At 51.2% G+C, this 21,680-nt stretch overlaps 2 protein-coding genes across 3 annotated transcripts in view; one reads left to right on the forward strand and one right to left on the reverse strand.

Moving 5' to 3' along the window:
* The window catches only part of LOC132459247 (tumor necrosis factor receptor superfamily member 3-like), a 276,712-nt gene that overhangs the window by 138,060 nt on the left and 116,972 nt on the right, over positions 1 to 21,680 (reverse strand). The window lies entirely within an intron of this gene.
* Positions 16 to 21,680, forward strand: part of mtor (mechanistic target of rapamycin kinase) — an 87,033-nt gene continuing 65,368 nt past the window's right edge. Inside the window, exons 1-19 of the mRNA XM_060054800.1 lie at positions 16 to 175; positions 614 to 756; positions 900 to 1,008; positions 1,367 to 1,599; positions 2,582 to 2,782; positions 3,373 to 3,507; positions 3,960 to 4,235; positions 5,212 to 5,320; positions 5,963 to 6,146; positions 6,921 to 7,049; positions 7,832 to 8,076; positions 8,945 to 9,154; positions 10,745 to 10,950; positions 12,161 to 12,283; positions 12,716 to 12,799; positions 14,396 to 14,488; positions 15,122 to 15,256; positions 15,572 to 15,701; positions 20,817 to 21,145. Coding sequence (XP_059910783.1) covers positions 628 to 756; positions 900 to 1,008; positions 1,367 to 1,599; positions 2,582 to 2,782; positions 3,373 to 3,507; positions 3,960 to 4,235; positions 5,212 to 5,320; positions 5,963 to 6,146; positions 6,921 to 7,049; positions 7,832 to 8,076; positions 8,945 to 9,154; positions 10,745 to 10,950; positions 12,161 to 12,283; positions 12,716 to 12,799; positions 14,396 to 14,488; positions 15,122 to 15,256; positions 15,572 to 15,701; positions 20,817 to 21,145 — 3,060 coding nt within the window. The 5' untranslated portion in view covers positions 16 to 175; positions 614 to 627. The remainder of the gene's footprint in view (positions 176 to 613; positions 757 to 899; positions 1,009 to 1,366; positions 1,600 to 2,581; positions 2,783 to 3,372; positions 3,508 to 3,959; positions 4,236 to 5,211; positions 5,321 to 5,962; positions 6,147 to 6,920; positions 7,050 to 7,831; positions 8,077 to 8,944; positions 9,155 to 10,744; positions 10,951 to 12,160; positions 12,284 to 12,715; positions 12,800 to 14,395; positions 14,489 to 15,121; positions 15,257 to 15,571; positions 15,702 to 20,816; positions 21,146 to 21,680) is intronic.

Here is a 21,680-nt window from a genome sequence, read left to right on the forward strand (position 1 = left end):
ACTCGAGCTGCTCGAACACGCCGCACGGACGCAGCCGGCGGAGCCCGAACACAACAACAGCCACCCAGTACGGTGTCCTCTGGTAGAAAGCTCACGAGTCAAACTAGCGCTGTACGATGACAGACAGCCTGCAGAGATTGATGAATATAGATTAAGTGGCGCAGAAATCGAAAACGTAAGTGATAAACGGCGGTTGACAACTTTTGCAACAGAGTAGACCACTACATTGACACTGGAGCGACTAGCAGGGATGCAGGCTACGTTAGCTCATGCTAACCTCACCTGAGCCATGCAGGCATGACAGACGCCTGGGAACTCAATTCCTCCCGTTGGACTACGAGACATCTTGCACTCTGTTTACATACACCAGGAACATTAAACCCCAACACCCCGGGGTCGTGTGTAAACCTGTTTTCGAGACATTTGACCTGCCGAGCTAGCGAGTGTTGACAGTAACGTTAGCATGTGTACAACAACATTGGGTAGCAGCAGGCTGCTAAATCAATGATCTTTATTGTTTCATTCTTACTTTGATTTGCATTTTATAGTTGACCATTGCACACGATCACTCCTCTGCGTTACGCTGTTCCCACCACACCATGTTTACTTGCAGACCCGGCCGTCGACATGGTGGTCATGTCGGGCACAGCCACCGTGCTGCAGCAGTTCGTCAGCGGGCTGAAGAGTCGGAATGAAGACACCAGAGCCAAGTCTGCCAAGGACTTGCAGCATTACGTGACCACAGAGCTCAGAGAGGTGAGTGACACACAATTCATCCGTCTTCTACCTGAGTTTGGTGTTGCCCACGACGCGGTCCCTGTCTAGGCACATGCTATCGTCTCTGACAGATGCTGTCACATCGCTGATGCTGTATGTGTTGTGTTTTTATGCATACTCAGTTGAGCCAGGACGAAGCCACTACGTTCTACGATGAGTTGAACCACCACATCTTCGAGCTGGTGTCCAGCTCTGATGTGAACGAGAAGAAAGGAGGAATTCTCGCCATCGGTAAGTCTCTGTTCCAGTACGATTACCGACTCAAAACCATCCACCGTCATCCCCTCAAATACTAGAAGGTCATTTTTACTATTTAGTAGCCGCGGCTTCTATCCAAATAACATTTTCACGTGCATGTCTGTAAGGTGAAGATGGGGGTTCTGGCATCTTGCTCAGCATGCCTTCAAGTAAACTGCTCACATTTGGGGGTTCGAACCCAGATCCCTTCGGCTGGGAGACCCTAACCACTCGACTCTCCATAGACCCCTTAAATAAGCCATTAAGCTTACATGAGCTCATGTGTTGACGGTTGAGACATGTTGGGACATCGCGGTCTAACGGGACTAATAATCAACGGCTCGTTCCCCAGTGAGTCTGATCGGCGTGGAGGGAGGCAACGCCACCAGGATCAGCCGCTTCGCCAACTACCTGCGAAACCTGCTGCCCTCCAGCGACCCCGTCGTCATGGAGATGGCGTCCAAGGCCATGGGACACCTGTCCATGGCGGGGGACACCTTCACGGCCGAGTACGTGGAGTTCGAGGTGAAGCGGGCGCTGGAGTGGCTCGGAGCGGACCGCAACGAGGGCCGCCGCCACGCCGCCGTGAGTTGAGCGCCGTGACCACGCCGGGGTCGACGTCACAAACGGGTTTCGATCGTGTTTGCTTTGAGTTGTGTTTACGTCACAACTGTCTTTTAGCAGGCGTGTGTGTGTGTGTGTGTGTGTGTGTGTGTGTGTGTGTGTGTGTGTGTGTGTGTGTGTGTGTGTGTGTGTGTGTGTGTGTGTGTGTGTGTGTGTGTGTGTGTGTGTGTGTGTGTGTGTGTGTGTGTGTGTACATGTCCGCAGTCACTTCCAGGTGAGGCTGACGCATAAAAGCATACTATAGATATCAGATACAACATAGATGCAACTTTATTGATCCCCCGAGGGAAAATTCCTTTGTTACATCACAGCAGAGGTGGAAAACACAGGATATAATACATTACAATGAAAAATACAAAGTAGTGCTAAGGAAAATAAAATAGTTTCTGAAGTAAGGACAAACGGTATAAACAGTATAAACAGTATAAATTATAAAGTGGCCCAGTAAGGTGACTGTAAAAGTACTGCTGAATCAAGTTTAAAACAGACCGACTGGACAGAGTAGCTAAAGGAGTTGGAACACATCATCGATTTTTAATTGGTGATTATTGGTGGGAGTCAAGGTTTTGTAGATTTCTTAATCACAGCGAACAAAAATATGTTTTAAAGTTTTATAGCAGAAGTTCACAAACTAATGTTGATTGACTAGTGCCCTGACTGCTCCAACCGGCAGAACTGCTTCTGGTCTGTGATTTGGTCTTGCTCTGTATTGAGAGATGGCTTAAGAAAGTCTCTCGAAGGTCTGAAGCAGATTCAGTAGATTCTGATTAAGTAGATTTAAATCTCAAGATTCAGTCGTTTCCTCAGCAAATCCACGCACATGTCATCACGGATCGGTCAGGGGTTAAGCATCATTATGGGTTAAACACTGGGGGTCATTGATGTGAACGGGCCTGTGTTGCACCATCAGGACCACAGCGTGACCCCCTCTCCCCCCCCCCAGGTGCTGGTGCTGCGGGAGCTGGCGGTCAGCGCCCCCACCTTCTTCTTCCAGCAGGTGCAGCCCTTCTTCGACAACATCTTCTACGCCGTGTGGGACCCCAAGCAGGCCATCCGCGAGGGGGCCGTGTCGGCCCTGCGCGCCTGCCTCATCCTCACCACCCAGCGCGAGACCAAGGAGATGCAGAAGCCCCAGTGGTACAAGGTAGGTCCGGCCCCCAGACCTCCATACCCCCCAGACCCCTTTACCCTGAGACCGACAGATCCCAAGAACCACAGTCCCAAAGGCTCTTACTCCCCCTGGCTCCCTGCTTCTGGCTGGGGGATTCTGACGATCGTTGCCCTGTTAAGGCTTTCGTTTTGTGGTTCTGAGACAAATGTAGGACTGGGATAAGGTTGTGAGCTCTGCTGTATTAATCCCAGACGGGGCATAAAGGTGTCATCATTGCACAGCAATGGGCCACAACGTGAATTCAAAATAGATACTGGGATGTTATGTCATTGGAGACACGTGTATGACTTTGTAGCTTTCCTGAAGATGCAGGGAATTGGCATTCAGAGCGCATTTTGTGTGTTGTAGTATTTTGGCCAGATAAAACATTGCCTGTGTGTTTGTCCATGTCCTGCATTGATCAGAGATAGTGGGAGTACGTACTGCTAAGCCTAAACATGTCCTACTGTTTGAAACGTGAATGATTTTAGAAAATGTATTTGGTTAACCACCTGATCCATTTAAAGCAAAGCGAGCGTTGTTCATGATATCAGTTGGAGCCGACCACCTCGTCTCGTTGACAGCAAACGTTCGAGGAGGCGGAGAAGGGCTTCGACGAGACGCTGGTGAAGGAGAAGGGCATGAACCGCGAGGACCGCGTCCACGGGGCGCTGCTCATCCTCAACGAGCTGGTCCGCATCAGCAGCATGGAGGGGGAGGTGAGGCCCCCCACTGAGGACGCCAGGGCCCCCAGAACAGAGGTCCTGGGTTCAAACCCGAATGTCTCCCCAGTCTACTTGTAGTCAGCCTAGAGTTGGACGCCTCGACCCCTACCTGATAATTTATATATTTTCCTTTGGATGAAAGCATTTTTAAATTAAAACGACTCTCTGGCGCCTTTCACAACCCTAGCTTGAGGAATTTTAATTTAAGTTGTGCGGTCAAGTGTCAAGTATCTATAATGCTAGGATGCGCCATGATTATTACTTATCCTTTTACTTTACATCATATTTATGTTCAAAGCGACCTTATAGTCCCAACAATGTCAGCCATATCACAAGCTATCACCCATAAGGGACTCTTTGTGCGGGACCCGCCAACATGACACCCTCGCCCCTCCCCTCCCCTCCCCCCTCCCCTCCTCTCCTCCCTCCCCCCCCCCCCCCCCCAGCGCATGCGTGAGGAGATGGAGGAGATCACGCAGCAGCAGCTGGTCCACGACAAGTACTGCAAGGAGATGATGGGCTTCGGCACCAAGCCGCGCCACATCACGCCCTTCACCAGCTTCCAGTCGGTGCAGCCGCAGCAGACCAACGCCCTGCTGGGGCTGCTGGGCTACAGCTCCCCCCAGGGGTTCCTCAGCTTCGGGGCCACGCCCACCGTCGCCAAGAACTCCCTGGTGGAGAGCCGCTACTGCCGCGAGCTGATGGAGGAGCGCTTCGACCAGGTGGGGGCGCCCGGCGGGTGGGTGGGGGTACGGGGGTGGAGCCGGTGGAGGCCGGGTTACAGAACGTCCACATGTAGGAGGACCCGACTGGAAACCTCACCCAACACAGGATGGGTGGAAACTTGTTCTGCATATAACCAGTGAACCACGACACCAGTATATCCACGTGCACCTTGTTTACCTGCCTTGTTTTATGCTGGTATGGTTCACTGGTTACCGGAACAGAGGTGGATACACGGTGGATGTTACCGTGTTCTACAGGTAACCAGTGAACCACAGCAGCATAAGGACGTAAACAAAGGTTAGGTGCATTAGCAGGAAAAAAAGGTGTAGGTGTATTAATACGTAAACAAGGTGTAGGTGAATTAGTACCTGAACAAGGTGTAGGAGCATCAGTCCATAAACGAGGTGTACGTGCCTACGCTGGTGTGACATGGGGTTTACACGGGCCTAGTTCCTGCTCGTGCTGTCAGCTCTGTTTTGGGTAGCTGCCGGTGGTGTTTACAGGCATCACAAACAGAACAACGCTTTGTCAAGGAACCTATTATGATAAACTGTACACTCCGGCATGCATTACAGCTTGGTTATACTATTAATATGAGTTTGGCTGTTTATTGTAAACTTCTATTCATGCAAGTGAACACTTGGGGATACTGAGTGTGTTTACTAGGACTGCTCGATTATGGGAAAGAAATCATAATCACGATTATTTTGCTCCAATATTGAAATCACGATTACTTTTGAGTTTGAAAACATGTGTGTATTCAGCATGTCTGTCCGATTTAAATTTTTGTAACTGAGAACTTATTATTATCTAAAAGAAAATGTTTCAATCTAAAATGATGAACAGATATGTATCCAGCTGATCTAAAAAAATAAATAAAATAGATTATGTTCATTTTGTGATCGTTTGACGCTAAAATCGCGATCAATCGCCCAGCCCTAGTGTTTACCCTCTGGTTGTTTCATGGATCAGGTGTGCCGCTGGGTGCTGAAGTACCGGACAACCAAGAACCCTCTGATCCAGATGACCATACTGAACCTGCTGCCCCGCCTCGCTGCCTTCAAGCCAATCTCCTTCACAGGTACTTTACTGTCAGCCAATCACAGTCACGTGGAGATATCTTCCAGCCAATCTCCTTCACAGGTACTTTACTGTCAGCCAATCACAGTCAGGTGGAGATACCTTCCAGCCAATCTCCTTCACAGGTACATTCCTGTCAGCCAATCAAATTAAAGTAGAGATACCTTCCAGCCCCATACCTTCACAGGTACTTTACTGTCAGCCAATCACAGTCAAGTGGAGAAACCTTCCAGCCAATCTCCTTCACAGGTACATTCCTGTCAGCCAATCAAATTAAAGTAGAGATCCCTTCCAGCCCGACACCTTCACAGGTACTTTCCTATCAGCCAATCGCATGCACACAGAGTTACCTTCCAGCCAATCACGTCACAGGTAGATCCAGTGGCGGCTGGTGATCAAAAATGTTGGTGGGGCACTGCAATAGACAGGGGGGTCGGGGCTCTATTGACCCACCGCCACTGGGTAGATCCAACAGCCCAATCACCTGCAGATGTAGATTCCTTCTAGCCATTATCACATATACAGGTCAGTTGCTTCTAGCCCAGCTACACGGTGATCCAACCTCCAGCCAAGCAGCTGTCGTAGTCTGGAGGAGCGTTTAAAACCCAGGCGTGTTAAAAGGTCCTCCTCCTCCTGCCCTCAGACCAGTACCTGGCGGACACCATGGGCTACCTGCTGGCCTGCCTGAAGAAGGAGAAGGAGCGCACCGCCGCCTTCCAGGCCCTGGGGCTGCTGGTGGTGGCCGTCAGGGTGGAGATCCAGCCCTACCTCTCCAGGGTGCTGGAGATCATCAAGGCCGCGCTGCCGCCCAAGGACTTCGCCCACAAGTAAGACATTAAGTGTGTGTGTGTGTGTGCGTGTGCGTGCGTGCGTGCGTGCGCGCGTGTGTGTTAGGGGGGGGGGGGGTTTCGATTATGGGGAAAAATCATAATCCCGATTATTTTGGTCAATATTGAAATCACGATTATTCAAACGATTATTTTTGAGTTTGAAAACATGTTGTATTTATTCCGCATGTCTCTCCCAAAAAAGACGTTGTAACTGAGAACTTAGAAATTTCGCCTTAAATAACTACACAAAATGGTCAAAAAGAAAATGTTCAAATCTGAAATAATAATCAGATATGTATCCAGCTGTTCTGCCCTTTCTATAAAACACAATATAAAAATAATCGGAAAAATGGATTATGTTAATTCTGTGATCGTTTGACGCTAAAATCGAAATTGCGATCAAAATTCGATTAATCGCCCAGCCCTAGTGTGTGTGTGTGTGTGTGTGTGTGTGTGTGTGTGTGTGTGTGTGTGTGTGTGTGTGTGTGTGTGTGTGTGTGTGTGTGTGGGGGTGGGGGGGTGGGGGGGTGGGTGGGTGGGTGGGTGGGTGGGTTCTATTCCTAAGGGTCAGGGTGTTCCTGAGCATGGATGGAGGAGACCTCATTCCTGCGTGTGAATGTGGCTGCAGAAGATCTCAATAGAATGCAGTGACTTTTATACTTTATACCTTGCGTGATGGTAGAATCGGCTTCATGGTCATCTGATTGTCGTGTGATGGTTGCGTGATGGTTGTGCGCTTCATGTCGGTCTCTCCGCTGTGCGTTCTCCCAGGAGGCAGAAGACCATGCAGGTGGACGCCACGGTGTTCACGTGCATCAGCATGCTGTCCCGGGCGCTGGGCCCCAGCATCCAGCCCGACATCAAGGAGCTGCTGGAGCCCATGCTGGCCGTGGGTCTCAGGTAGGACCCCAGTACCCCCTCCAGTACCCCCTCCAGTACCCCCTCCAGTACCCCCTCCAGTACCCCCTCCAGTACCCCCTCCAGACCAGAGTACCACAGGACAGTACCGATGCCCTCTGGTTTGAATAGTGCCTCTCTCTGTTTTGAGCTGATGCCTTTTACACTGAAAGGGCACAGAGCGTGTATCAATAGTTTTACTTGACATTTTCAAACTCCATCATCATCGTCCCTAATGTTTGGTGCTTAAATCAGTTTATCGGTCCGAACATAAATGCCACCGTCTAAAGAACGGTTGTTTTTTTTCTCCTAGACAACAAATGAGTAAGACTCCCGAAAATACCAAAAGATAATTTTCATTGATGGAACACTTAGTCCTTGTTCTTCCCTAAACCGAACCTGGCCAGACGTGAGGGATCTGTGTTGCATCATGGGTAATGGAGTCCCTCTAGTAGGCTATAGGCCATAGGCTATAGCCTACTTATAGATACGGACGCAGTAAGGTATTGCAGTAACACGAGTGATTGAAATTGCCAGTTAAACCACCAAAGCGGTCCAAACACAATGAAAACAGTTCATACTTACAAGTCACACCGGGCGCAGCCATCTTGAATTCTGTCTCGGAATCCTCGCTCGATCTCCTCCGAGTCCAACCGAGCGAGCGAGTTCGCCGTCCGAGGGAAAAAGGGGCGTGTTCATGCGTGTCTCTAGGCAACGTCCTCGGACCTCCGAGACGGATGGGTAATAAAACGCACCATAAACCCCCCCCCACCCCCCCCCCCCAGCCCGGCCCTGACGGCGGTGCTGTACGATCTGAGCCGGCAGATCCCCCAGCTGAAGAAGGACATCCAGGACGGCCTGCTGAAGATGCTGTCCCTGGTGCTGATGCACAAGCCGCTGCGCCACCCGGGCATGCCCAAGGGCCTGGCCCACCAGCTGGCCTCGCCCAGCCTCACCAACATCCCCGAGGCCAGCGACGTGGGCAGCATCACCCTGGCCCTGCGCACCCTGGGCAGCTTCGAGTTCGAGGGTGAGGAGCCGGGGGAGACTGGGATAGCTGTACAATAATTGGAAAGATAATTAGCTTGACTGTTGCGACCCTTGAATGTTAAAGCATTCAAACATTTTTGGAAATTGTCTTGGGGATGTCAAAAATGTTTTGGTTCGCAGACATGTGTTTAACACTTTCTCTTTATTTTGCCTGTTCCCTCATCTCTTTCTCTTACCTTCTCTCGCTCTCCATCTGTCTTTGTCTCTCTCGCTCTCTCTCTCTTGCTTTCGTGCTCGCTCTCGCTCTCTTTTGCGCTCCATCTCGCCCCTTCTCTTCTTTCTCTTCCTCTCTCCTTTCTCTCCCTGGCTCTTCCTCTCCTTTATCTCTGTCTCTTCTTCTTTCTCTTCCTCTCTCCTTTCTCTCCCTGGCTCTTCCTCTCCTTTATCTCTGTCTCTTCTTCTTTCTCTTCCTCTCTCCTTTCTCTCCCTGGCTCTTCCTCTCCTTTATCTCTGTCTCTTGTTCCTTCTCTTCCTCTCTCCTTTCTCTCCCTGGCTCTTCCTCTCCTTTATCTCCGTCTCTTCTTCCTTCTCTTCCTCTCTCCTTTCTCTCCCTGGCTCTTCCTCTCCTTTATCTCTGTCTCTTGTTCCTTCTCTTCCTCTCTCCCTGGCTCTTCCTCTCCTTTATCTCTGTCTCTTCTTCTCTCTCTTCCTCTCTCCTTTCTCTCCCTGGCTCTTCCTCTCCTTTATCTCTGTCTCTTCTTCTTTCTCTTCCTCTCTCCTTTCTCTCCCTGGCTCTTCCTCTCTCCTCTCGCTCTCTCTCTCTCGCTTCTCACTCCCTTCTCGCTCTCCCTTCCTTCTCTCCCCTCCTTCCCGTCCCCTTATCTCGTCCCCGCCTCCCGACCAATCAGGGCACTCGCTCACCCAGTTCGTGCGGCACTGCGCAGACCACTTCCTGAACAGCGAGCACAAGGAGGTCCGCATGGAGGCGGCGCGCACCTGCTCGCGCCTGCTCAGCCCCTCGGTGCACCTGATCAGCGGCCACGTGGTCAGCCAGACGGCCGTGCAGGTGGTGGCCGACGTGCTCAGCAAGCTGCTGGTGGTGGGCATCACCGACCCAGGTACCGCAAAGCATCATGGGGGATGGAGTCATTTAAAGGTTGTGTCAGCGATTCCAAACGTAAACATAAATGATCACTTTCATCCGATCTTTCACTCACTGCCCGCCCCATAAGCAGGCTGTTAAACAAAACGCGCCTCTGTAGGCAGCCTGTGCTCCGAGATCGTACACAAAAAGAAATGGTACCAATCACTCAAAACCAAAACAAATAGTATTCCAACCAATCACCGACAAGGGGTGGGTGTTGTGGGGTTTTGTGCTTCGTCATGATAGTTTTTACTGGACGCACGAAACACGGAAGGGAGGGGCCAGCTGGCTCTTGTTTGTTTTGGATCTCGCTTCAAATACCAACAGAAGTGACGTCGGCCAACATCGCTGATGCAACCTTTAATATTGTGTTTTTTTAAATCTATCCCTGTTTGAACGTCTCCTCTTTTCCTACTTTGTAATCTGGATGTGGATGTCTTAATGAGTTACAGATACACAGTGGGCAGGAAACACATTAAGCCTCATGTTCAATGGGTCACCAGAGCTTTAGAGAGAGCAATGTTGTTCCCTAGATAAACTAGTGGTAATATTCCACATATTCCAAGTAAATTACGCATTTACAAAGTTGAGACGGTAGACAAGCTGGCTGATGTTTATAATAGTCAACTAATATTAAAGGAAAAAGAAAGTGATCTTATTGAACTTTGTGTCTCGCATATATATATAATAATATATATAGAGTGTAGTCGATTCTCAGTCGATAAATCTCCCAACATCTGGAGCTTGCTATGAACCAAATAGTAGTGATGTTTTGTAGCTCTAGGGTACGATACAGGAAGTGATGGCGCAGGCTGTCTGCCTGTTGAGCAGACCAGTGGAACATTCTGCAAGTGATCTCTGGATACAAGATCCCCTGGTGTAAATACCTCATCCTTCTCTTCCTCCCCCTCCTCTTCCTCTTCATACTCCTCCTCCTCCTCCCCTCTCTCCTCATCATCCTACTCTTTGTACTCCTTCCTCCACCTCCGCTGACCTACTCTTCCTACTCCTCCTCGTCGTCTTCATACTCTTTCCCCTCCTCTTCCTCCTCCTCACTCTCTTCCTCCTTCCTCTTTGTTCTCCTCCCCCTCCACTTCCTCCACCCCTTTCTTCTCCCTTTTTCATCCTCTTCCTCCCCTTTCTCCCCCCCTTCGTACTCCTTTCCCTCCAAATCCACTCTGCCCTCCTTCTCCTCCTCTTCTCCCCCTCCTCCTCCACTTTCTTCTCCTCTTTGTACTCCTCTTCCTCCTCCTTCCTCTCCCCCCCTTCCTCCTCCTCTTCCTCCTCCTTCCTTTCCCCCCCTTCCTCCTCCTCTTCCTCCTCCTTCCTTTCCCCCCCTTCCTCCTCCTCTTCCTCCTCCTTCCTCTCCCCCCTTCCTCCTCCTCTTCCTCCTCCTTCCTTTCCCCCCCTTCCTCCTCCTTCCTTTCCCCCCCTTCCTCCTCCCCTTTCTCCTCCTCCTCCTCCTCCTCCTCTTCATACTCCCTTCCCTCCTCTTCCTCCTCCTTCCTCTCCCCCCCTTCCTCCTCCTCCTCCCCCCTCTCCTCCTCCTCCCCCCCCCCTCCAGACCCGGACATCCGCTACTGCGTGCTGGCCTCCCTGGACGAGCGCTTCGACGCCCACCTGGCGCAGGCGGAGAACCTGCAGGCCCTGTTCGTGGCGCTGAACGACGAGGTGTTTGAGATCCGGGAGCTGGCCATCTGCACCATCGGACGCCTCAGCAGCATGAACCCTGCCTTCGTCATGCCCTTCCTCCGCAAGATGCTGATCCAGGTGGGGGGGGGGGGGGGGGGGGGGGGGGGGTAGGGCCGAACCATTAGTCCAATTCAACCCTGCTCACACAGGTGGGGGGGGGGGGGGGGGGGGGGGGGGTAGGGCCGAACCATTAGTCCAGTTCAACCCTGCTCACCCAGGTGGGGGTGGGGGGGGGGGGGGGGGGGGGCTGAACCATTAGTCCAGTTCAACCCTGCTCACCCAGGTGGGGGGGGGGGGGGTAGGGGGCCGAACCATTAGTCCAGTTCAACCCTGCTCACCCAGGTGGGGGGGGGGGGGGGGGCCGAACCATTAGTCCAGTTCAACCCTGCTCACCCAGGTGGGGGGGGGAGTAGGGCCGAACCATTAGTCCAGTTCTAACCGACATCGCCATGTAATAGAACGCCATATGCAAATCGCAAAGGCTGGGATTAAAATTATTATTATTTTATTTTTTACTGTAAATGACTTGAGATCAGTAAGATTTGTATTTCTTTTTCTTTTACAATTCAATGGTTAAAATAAAGTTGTTGCATCAATTCATCTCAACACATAGGCCTGGCCGTAAGGAAAGAGCCCTTTATATGTCGACTGCTTCCAATGTTGCGTTGGTCATACTACAGAATGATTTATTGCTTGTTAAGTGAATAATACAGAACATAAAAAAATAAAAATAATAATCGCATACTAAATCGCAATCGCGATATTGGTCTAAATAATCGCAATTTAGTTATATCCCCAAAACCCCCAAAACCCCCTGATCTACTGTAGCGGTCCAGGTCTACAGCCTTAGAGGTCTACGGTAGAGCAGTGTGGGGAAGTTTCCACCATCGCCTGGTTGATTCAGACCGGGGACGCCCATCCTAAGACTGTTCTCCTTCTTAAACTGAGCTCTCATTGTTCTGGGTGGTTTTACTCTGTGTATCATATCTTTTTTTGTGCTACTTGTGAGCTTTACAAGTTGTGCACGTTGGATATAATGTGAAGCAGGACAGCTGCAGTATTCATACTGAATATATTCATGAAGTCCTTGGCATGGATTATATTCCAATTCCTTTAGTATTCTTTTTTTTAAACTAACATTGTATTCTGTGCCTGACCAGTTCTCCCCATGGGCCTCTAGGGGGCAGCCTAGCACCTTTCCTCCAGCGCCTGTGTGTGTGTGTGTGTGTGTGTGTGTGTGTGTGAAGGAGCTGAGCTGTGACTGTGTGTTGTGCTGCGTCCGCTCCAGATCCTGACGGAGCTGGAGCACAGCGGCGTGGGCCGCAACAAGGAGCAGAGCGCCCGCATGCTGGGACACCTGGTCTCCAACGCGCCCCGCCTCATACGCCCGTACATGGAGCCCATCCTCAAGGTGACTCCTCCCCCTCCCCTCTCCGATTGGCTGGTCGCTACATAGGATCGTATTCATTCACAGTGGGTCGAGGCTAGGTATGGCCTGTGGAATGAGTCTTTTGTGTAAACACGGAGGCAGGGTTGTCTATTATGGGGTGTTTGACCCTCAGCCGAAAGGGTCTGGGATCGATGCCCGATGTCCACAGTCTACCTGGAGGCGTTCCTGGCCAAGATGGCGCCATTACTGCCTCCTTAATCATGACTCGTATCAATAAGAACTTATCTTACAGTGATTAACTGTGAAAAAAGCTCTATGACTAGATATTAAATTGATCTCTCCTTCCCTGACCCTCGAATTTCTCTCTCTCTCTGTCTGTCTCTGTCTCTGTCTCTCTGTCTCTCCCTCTCTCTGACTCTCTCTCTCCCCCTCTGGTCCCTGGTTGTGTCGTAGGCTCTGATCCTGAAGCTGAAGGACCCGGACCCCAACCCCGGGGTGGTCATCAGCGTGCTGGCCACCATCGGAGAGCTGGCGCAGGTACGAGACCCAACACACTACATTCATTACAGCCAGAGGGAGGTTGGGCATCTCTCAGCGAGCCACCGTACCCCCACCTGGGCATCATGACCTGATTAATGGAGCTACATTCAGTCATGACAGCAGCTGTTGTACTGAGTGTAACTGAAGCACCTGATGACCAGAAGCTTCTGGCCGGTCACCAGGTTGAACGGTGTTAGCCTGTACATTCAGCTGCCTAGCAGAACTACCAACACCTCATCTGAGCTCCTCGGAGCAGAATAGCACGGTGGCACGGATGTTTGACCATTAGCCAAAGGTACTTGGTTCAAACTAGGGATGCACCGAAATGAAAATTCTTGGCCGAAACCGAATATACTGAAACAGTTGGCCGAAAGCCGAAAGCGAATACCGAATGTGGCTTTTGCTGTTTTTCTTTAATTTTGCTTTAAAATTTCACCCATTGCATAAATCAAGCAATTAAATGTCCTTTATTATCTTTTTTGTCTTGCTTTTCAATAACAAAAAGCTATGACAAATTTGATACAAAATATTTATTTAATACTGAACGTTTTCGAACATTCCAGCAGACCTTCTAGCAATAATTTAAGAACAATGTTTCTTTAAATAAATGAGAAACAATTTTTATTTATTTTTTATTATTATTTTTAATCAAAAATAAAAATGTTCGGTGTATTATTTTCGGCCTTTTTACTCCTTCGGCCGAAACCGAACATTATGTTCTGGGCCGTTGTCGGCCGAACATTTTCGGTGGCCGAATATTCGGTGCATCCCTAGTTCAGACCCCAAAGACTGCAGTCTACCCGTCAGGCATCCTCGGGCCAGATGCCCCCGACCCATTACCCGATCATAAACCAAGTGTCTCACCTCGCTGCAAGTCTCTTTGGAGGAAGGCTTCCGCTCAACGCCTTGATGGTAAATGATAGAACGTAAAGTAATCAATACTAGAATGTATATCTCTCGATCAGGTCTAAGTGGTTTCATCCCTACAGCGTCAACAAAGTATTTCATCACGTCGAGTGCAGCATCTCTTTAGTGTGACCTTTGACCTTGAGCCTTGAGCCCCCCCCCTACCCTCCAGGTGTCCGTCCGTCTGCGGAGGCTGCAGGCCTCGGGCTGGCCCCCCCCCCCTCAGAGGAGGGAGGAGGGCAGGGTTAGGAGCTGCGGGCTAGCCCCCCAGTGCAGAGGCAGTGCGGGGGACGCCCGCGTAGGTCCGATGGTTCAGCCCGCCGTGAAGGCGGCGGCCGAGGAGGGTAGAGCACACACATGGGAGCGCACGGGACGGGCAGGAAGGCCGTGTTTAACACTGCCTCATTGAACACAGGACAGGAAGGGGGATTTCGAGGATTTAATGAGGATTTAAATGAGATCGAGGGGTGATTGTTCATTTTAGGGGCAGGGAAAGGGTATGTCGGGAATCTAACCTGTGGCACTTTCAGATGTATTATCTGATGAGCATAGTAGCCATCAAACGACCAATGAGAGGGCAGGATTAAGGGCCATTGATGGCAGGACAGGGCGGGACGCTGTACGTTCTCCGCTACCTTACTGAAATATCCCCTGTTCTGATTGGTTGGCGTGCACCTGCGCTGCCAGGTGAGTGGACTGGAGATGAGGAAGTGGATGGACGAGCTGTTCCCCATCATCATGGACATGCTGCAGGACTCCTCCTCCCTGGCCAAGAGACAGGTGAGCCCACGTCTCAATAGGAAGCCTTCTGACACCTTTCAGGGTTTAATGTGCTTTAACTGACTGTATATTAGGGCTTTGACTTTTGCCCAAAAATCATATTCGAAGTTTGTTTGTTTATTAATATTCGAATATATTCTAACATTTATTAATAATATTTTGAACTTCAAATGCCTTCAGTAAGACCTTTTGGGCTTCGCAGGGTTTGTTTACCGCGTTGCTATGGTTACCGGTCTTGCGTGTTCCAACAGTTTATTAGGGTTCTAATAAATCGCTGTCTAATCAATACTTCATTCACTGCCTCTTCCGTGGTCATTACAATATTATGAATAGACTGCGTCGGGTTCTCCGACGTCTCTCCCTCTTGGCCTGTCCATAAAAGGTTACAATATTAAGGGCTGCCTAATATTCGTTCGAATTTTGATTTATTTTTTGATATTCAAATTATATTCGAATAACGGAATCAAAGCCCTACTGTATATGTGTTGTTATTGTTATATCATGTTTTCTTGGTATTGCTTCTGGAATAGGATGCAGTTATTAAGATGGGGTGGGTAAGTTTTTTGCCAGCCATGCAAGGCATGATGTCTCGGGCGTGTTCATTCAGAATGTTGTTCCTGCCCCCTCCACCAGGTGGCGCTGTGGACGCTGGGCCAGCAGGTGGCCAGCACGGGCTACGTGGTGGAGCCCTACCGCAAGTACCCCTCCCTGCTCGAGGTCCTGCTCAACTTCCTCAAGACGGAGCAGAACCAGGGCATCCGCAGAGAGGTGTGTGTGTGTGTGTGTGTGTGTGTGTGCTAAAAAATACTTTCACTCTCTCACCTTGACTTGACGTTCGCACTCACTCAACTCCTCATTAGTTGCGTGTGTCTCACTCACGCAGAGACACTCACTCGGTCACCCCCATACTCAGTCACTCAGGGATACATAAATAATGGCTTCTCCTCTTAGACTGTTTACCTGGCTGCCCGGATAAGAGGCCATCTCTTATATGGAGCCCGATGGCAGAGTATCGATCACCCTCTGATTGATTTAGCATTCATTCAAACTGTGTGTGTGTGTGTGTGTGTGTGTGTCCCCCAGGCCATCCGTGTGCTGGGCTTGCTTGGCGCTCTGGACCCCTACAAGCACAAGGTCAACATCGGCATGATCGACCAATCGCGCGACGCCTCCGCCGTCAGCCTCTCCGAGTCCAAGACCAGCCAGGACTCCGGTAAGACGGCCCTCGTTACCACGGCGATAGTCACGGTCCGGTTACAGTCGGGACCCCCTGGTCACCGTGGTGACGGTGCGTTACCACGGGAATCGGTTGGTCCCACTGAGAAACGAGTGGCACTCGAGTGGAGGAAAACAAAAACCTGTGTGTGGATTATCTTTTTCTTTCGGTGGCCGGGTTCTGATCTCACGACCGCCTCCGACGCAGAAAGAATCTGTCCTGCTGGCAGCGCTCAATCTGCCAGATCACGGCGGAGGCGTGCTTATCAGGAACCAGCGCACGCCCGGCTAGAGGACACAACATGAACCCCGTCCAGACTGGTTCCCTCTCGCTGTGTGGTCCCTCGTTCACACACCCAGCCCGGTGCAGCGGGCGGGGGGGGGGGCGTGCCTCAGAGCCTGTGTGGGCCCGCTGGATGTGGTTTTGATAAGCGGCGGCCGGCCCTCCTGCACTGGTTAGTCTGGGGGATTTACACGAACCCTTGGAGGTGAAAGGGGCGTCGGACGCGCGTTGATCAGAAACACACCGCTGTGCGCAGTGAGGGAGGAGCAGCACATCCTGGGTCGGACTCATCCCATCGGGCTGTCTCTGAACTACATCTCAGAGAAGAGTTTTCTACTGCTTTATGAGTTTGATCTTTTTGTTTTGGGCCTGTTCAATGGCCCTGCCATACAGAGCCAGTACACCTTGTAGAGATCCAGGTTCGATTTCGACCTTTGTTCCTAATGCTCCCACTTATTTTGAGCCAAAGCTCATACAAATATGTGTTTTATTTGTATTTGATACATCATAAGAAGTTAAACCCAGGTGTGTCTGAGACGTCCAACCATGAGCCCTGTCGGAGCCAGCAGCCGCGCACGCTTTGGTACACGTGGTGCACCCGGGCTGCGTGTCCTGTGTGAATAAACAAAGGAGCTAGGTATGAAACTCAATCAAGTGCCTGGACTCGCACTCGCACTCACCCGTGAAAGATGTTAAAAACAATTTCAGGCTTCAATTACTTGAGGTGCCGTATCTGGCCCGTGGCAGCACCCAGCCTGATCCCTCTCAGATCCGGCCAGCAACCTCATCGTACCGCTCCCTCCTCCCTCCTCCCTCCTCCCTCCTCCCTCCTCCCCTCCCAACCCGTGGCTCTTTAGCACCGACCGTAACTCTGGAGTCTGTCTGCCGCGCCGAGCGCCCGTCCAAAGTACAGCGCTGGTTGGAGCGAGAGCCCGTCCCTGTACCCTGGACGAGGGCGGGGGGGGCGGGGACGACGCCCTCTGGGATCCGGGAGTACGTTGGCCGCGTACCGTTTGATGACTAACCCCCGTGGGCCGTGACTGATGTCTCCCCCCCCCCCCCCCCAACCCGAGCACTCCCCCCGCCGCCAGCGCCACGTTCTGCCCGTCTGGAGGGGGAGAGCGGGGACGCCGCGTCGTAAAGCCGCCCTTCCTCCTCACGCCGGATGTACGGGCGGGGGCAGGTCCCTGATAGCCATCCCCCCGCCCCCCCGGTCGAGGCCAGGGATCCGGGGGTGGAAGGCGTTCCGCCGCCGGCCCCTGCTGGATGGATCACCGCGCCGTAGCTACTTGTGTGAACGAGGGCCAACGCGGTGCTCGTGAGTTTCCCACGCGAGGCTATCGGCCCGGGAAGCCTCCGCGGGGTCAGTGTGACGCCCGCCCCCCCCCGGGAGCTTTATGTAGCGTGGGATTGGGAATATTGGGACGACCAGGGCTGGCCGCCCGGCTGAAGGGAATGTCGCTAGACTTGAAATGCACTTAATTTGTCCTATTCACACGGGGCGCGGAGATGAATATGGAAACGTGGTTCCTGTTAAACGCTCGGCGCTGGCGGCTGCCAGGGGCGGGCGGCGCGGCCAGCAGCGAGTTGATCGCCCTCCAAAAAATAAATGAACACGATCCAAAAACTACTTTTTAAATTGGGAAGGTTAATGTTACGCTTATTCAAACCAAACGAGTCTGTCCGACCGATGGAGTCATCGACCAGCAACGGTTAATCACACTTGATTGTGTAAATGGGTTCGGCTCTGCAAATATTTAAAAAACTTCTACGGAATTAGTGCTTGAATTACAATATCGTTCACGATTGATCATGAATCCCAAGTGTTGAACTCCCAACGAAAATGACCTAGCAGTGGTGCAAGAGACCAAGAACCTACTCCACATGCTGCTAGCATAGCGTGCTCTGTTCAACCCGACGCTACGTACCCACATGCTGCTAGCATAGCGTGCTCTGTTCAACCCGACGCTACGTACCCACATACTGCTAGCATAGCGTACTCCGTTCAACACGATGCAACGTTCCCACATGCCGCTTGCCGAGCGTACTCTGTTCAACCCAATGCTACGTACCCACATGCTGCTAGCATAGCGTACTCTGTTCAACCCAATGCTACGTACCCACATGCTGCTAGCATAGCGTACTCTGTTCAACCCAATGCTACGTACCCACATGCTGCTAGCATAGCGTACTCTGTTCAACGCAATGCTACGTACCCACATACTGCTAGCATAGCGTACTCCGTTCAACACGATGCAACGTACCAACCTGCTGCTAGCATAGCGTACTCTGTTCAACCCAGATGCTACGTACCAACCTGCTGCTAGCATAGCGTACTCTGTTCAACCCAATGCTACGTACCCACATGCTGCTAGCATAGCGTACTCTGTTCAACGCAATGCTACGTACCCACATGCTGCTAGCATAGCGTGCTCTGTTCAACCCAATGCTACATAGGGCACAGCCTTCTGCTACTAGCATAGGCTGGCCCTAGCAACCGAGTGCTGGCCAACAGGTCTACTCTGTTGGTGTCCGCTCCACACAGAACTATGTCATGTTCAGGTGAGCTCCCCCTCTCCTATGGTCAGGTGACCATAGGAGAGGGGTGTTTAAGGTTTGGTTATGAGGGATGAGTGGTAATAATCCGTTTTTAGAGTCAGTCAACGTTTGGACCGTTAACATTTCCTTTGCGAGCTTCCGCACAGAACATAATGTTGGTTCTGCAGCCCCATTATTATAATTGTATTGTATTAATCCTGCACAGAACAATATACACACAATACAATACACAGGCGTAAATATGTATTTATGCATACAACACAACAAACAGCTGCAGTTTGCTACTGGGAGTGGAACGGGGAGAGAGTCTGATGTCATTCAAGTGATCACGTACTTTACAGAAGTTGAGGTATTCACCAGAAGATATTCATGGGGATTAACACCAGAATAAATGCGATTCTTCACTGTAAAAGTTAGTTTTTGCCCAATGAGCCGTGGTTCCCTTCTGTGACTGTTGGCACACATCGAAATAATCGATTAATCCTTCATACCACTCGCTGAGTATTCGGCCGTGAAAATGTGATTCAAATCCCTAATGTTTATTCAGGACTCATCATAATGGCTTTAGCAGTTTGTTCAGAGCCTCAGCGGACTGCGATGGCGACAGGCGCTCGTATATCTGCTGATGTTTAGCGTCCCGGCTCAGTCGTGACCGGTGCGTCTGGGCTGCTGTCTGCGTAGCCAGAGAGGATGCTGGGTAGTGGTGTTGGATGAGCAGGCAGCGCTGGGACACGCAGTGTATCCCCTCCGTGGTTCTCTCTGTCGGACGCCAAGACTAGACAGTCATGCATACCGCGAGGGGTTTGTCAGAGGTGAGCCGTGATTTATACAAACCCTAATTCGCGTCGGTTGTGCAGCACTTGGCGTTTTTGCATACGGGGTGCTGCTGTAACCACGACGACGGCGGCGGCTATGAAGACGAGCGCCGAGGGCCAATCCGTCTCCTTGTCAGCGTCCATCTTGTGCTCGGGCCAAGGCCAGCGCACACATGACACGATCTAATCATGGCACAGTGACCAGGCCAGCCAACAGAGCCCAGAGCCCATCCATCATCCCCGTCTACTATGACCCCGTCCAGAGGATCCCCGACAGCGGGGTAATGAGAAGACAGTGGAGCGCCGAGCGGTAACTGTACTCCTCCAGTGGACCAATGAAACGTGGTCTACCCAGACTTATGTCATAACCACATGTCTCTAGTGAAACCCAAGCTGCCTCGCGTGTAGAGAGACAGACGGGCCTTCCTCCCCACCACCACCACCACCACCACCACCACCACCATCATCATCCTCCTCCTCGTGATGGATGAAGGCGGGTTTGGCTGCGTGTGCTGTGTGCGTTTTGAGTGTGTATAGGGGCTCCTCGTTTAGTCATGTGATGTCGGGACTTTTATCGCTCATTACGCAGACTCAGTTTGCATCGGATTACCGACAGTTTTGTTATAAATCGCACGCTCGTTCCGCAGAATCCCATAAATGTCTGAACGCTGCCGGTGGGACACCTTTTGATTTAAACGTCCGGCTTCCCATTCGGAGGAAACCCGGCGTTGTTTCACATAAAATGAAAACGATGAAGACAAATCAAGCGGGACAGTTAAGGATATAAATGTAAATAAAGCACGTGTGGGTATTAAAACGTTCTGCTGGTTTGTTAGCAAGACGGAGGGAAAGGAAATGGGTTTCCCGTTTTTTAAAAAGTTCCTTTTGAATTGATGTGTGCCGGTCTGTAATGGAACCAGTTGGTGCTGCGGAGGGTATCAGACCGAGTCCCAGTCCTCCCAGTCTTCCCAGTCCATCACCTCAACCACTCTTATCGGAAGCAACGGCACAGAAATAACAAAGACACTTCTTTTATATCTATTCACTTTGGTTCTTACATGGTTTACGTGAGTGTTGCTCCAGAGACGTTATTGACCGCATGCTAGATTATACGGTCAATACGGTGTTGACCTCTACCGTCTCCCCCGCTTCCTCTCTCCGCGTGGGAGGGAGGGGTGAGCTAAGGGCTTCCTTTAACAGGGGAGACTTGAAACGCGGTCCAAGAGGATGGAACAGAAATGGGTCCGGTAGATTTACACAGAAGTCTTTGGTCGATTCAGAATATAATGACGGCCAAAAAATTAAATGTATTTAAAGGTTAAACAGGTTTGAACAGAGGGGCCGAACCATAAGACCTGACAACGGCTCCAGGCCTCTTGGTGTGAAACGCGACTGAGAGCCCCTGGGTTAACATGAGCCCCTCTCTCTCTCCCCCCCCCCCCCCCCCTCCCCACAGCGGACTACAGCACCAGCGAGATGCTGGTGAACATGGGCAACCTGCCCCTGGACGAGTTTTACCCGGCGGTCGCCATGGTGACCCTGATGCGCATCCTCCGGGACCCCTCGCTCTCCAACCACCACACCATGGTGGTGCAGGCCGTCACCTTCATCTTCAAGTCGCTGGGCCTCAAGTGTGTGCAGTTCCTGCCGCAGGTCATGCCCACCTTCCTCAACGTCATCCGGGTGTGCGACGCCAGCATCCGAGAGGTAGGGGGCGCCACTGGGGGTTGGAAGGTATTGTACCGCCAGCCAGGTGTGAGTGGGGTTAGCCGTTACAAACCGTTTTGAAAATCGGCCTCTTCTGACATCACAGGTGGGCTTGTCCAACCAGATGTGCGACGGATAGATGAGCAACGTTTGCTGCGGTCCATTGGCTACGCTGGTGGGCTGATCTATCCAGCACACATCTAGGGGGACACGCCCACTTGTGATTTCAGAAGAAAAAAAAACGGCTTGTAACGGCTAATCACACTCACACCTGGTGGTATAATACGTCATCCTTAATGGGATTATTCTTTTTTTTTTTTTTTGGGATCTGCAAATGTTTATCCTGTAGACCCATTAGCTCTCTAGTCACGTTTTCTTTCTCTTTGAGAGTTGGACGTCAGATGCAAACTTTAGCAGAGCTAGTCTTTGTGCTGTTAAGTACGTGGCCGTGCGCTGCCTTGTCGATTTTAAATCCATCAGCCGCACACCACGGTAAAGTGTAATGGGGCGGCTCTTATTTTCGGATTTGAAATGACTTTCCCTCGTTCATGGGTGAACGGATTAACGGCTTTGTCTCAATCGTTTCTTGCGCAATCTCAATGAGAAGCTACAA

The sequence above is a fragment of the Gadus macrocephalus genome, chromosome 1, assembly GCF_031168955.1.
Source record: "Gadus macrocephalus chromosome 1, ASM3116895v1".
NCBI classification, from domain to species: domain Eukaryota; kingdom Metazoa; phylum Chordata; class Actinopteri; order Gadiformes; family Gadidae; genus Gadus; species Gadus macrocephalus.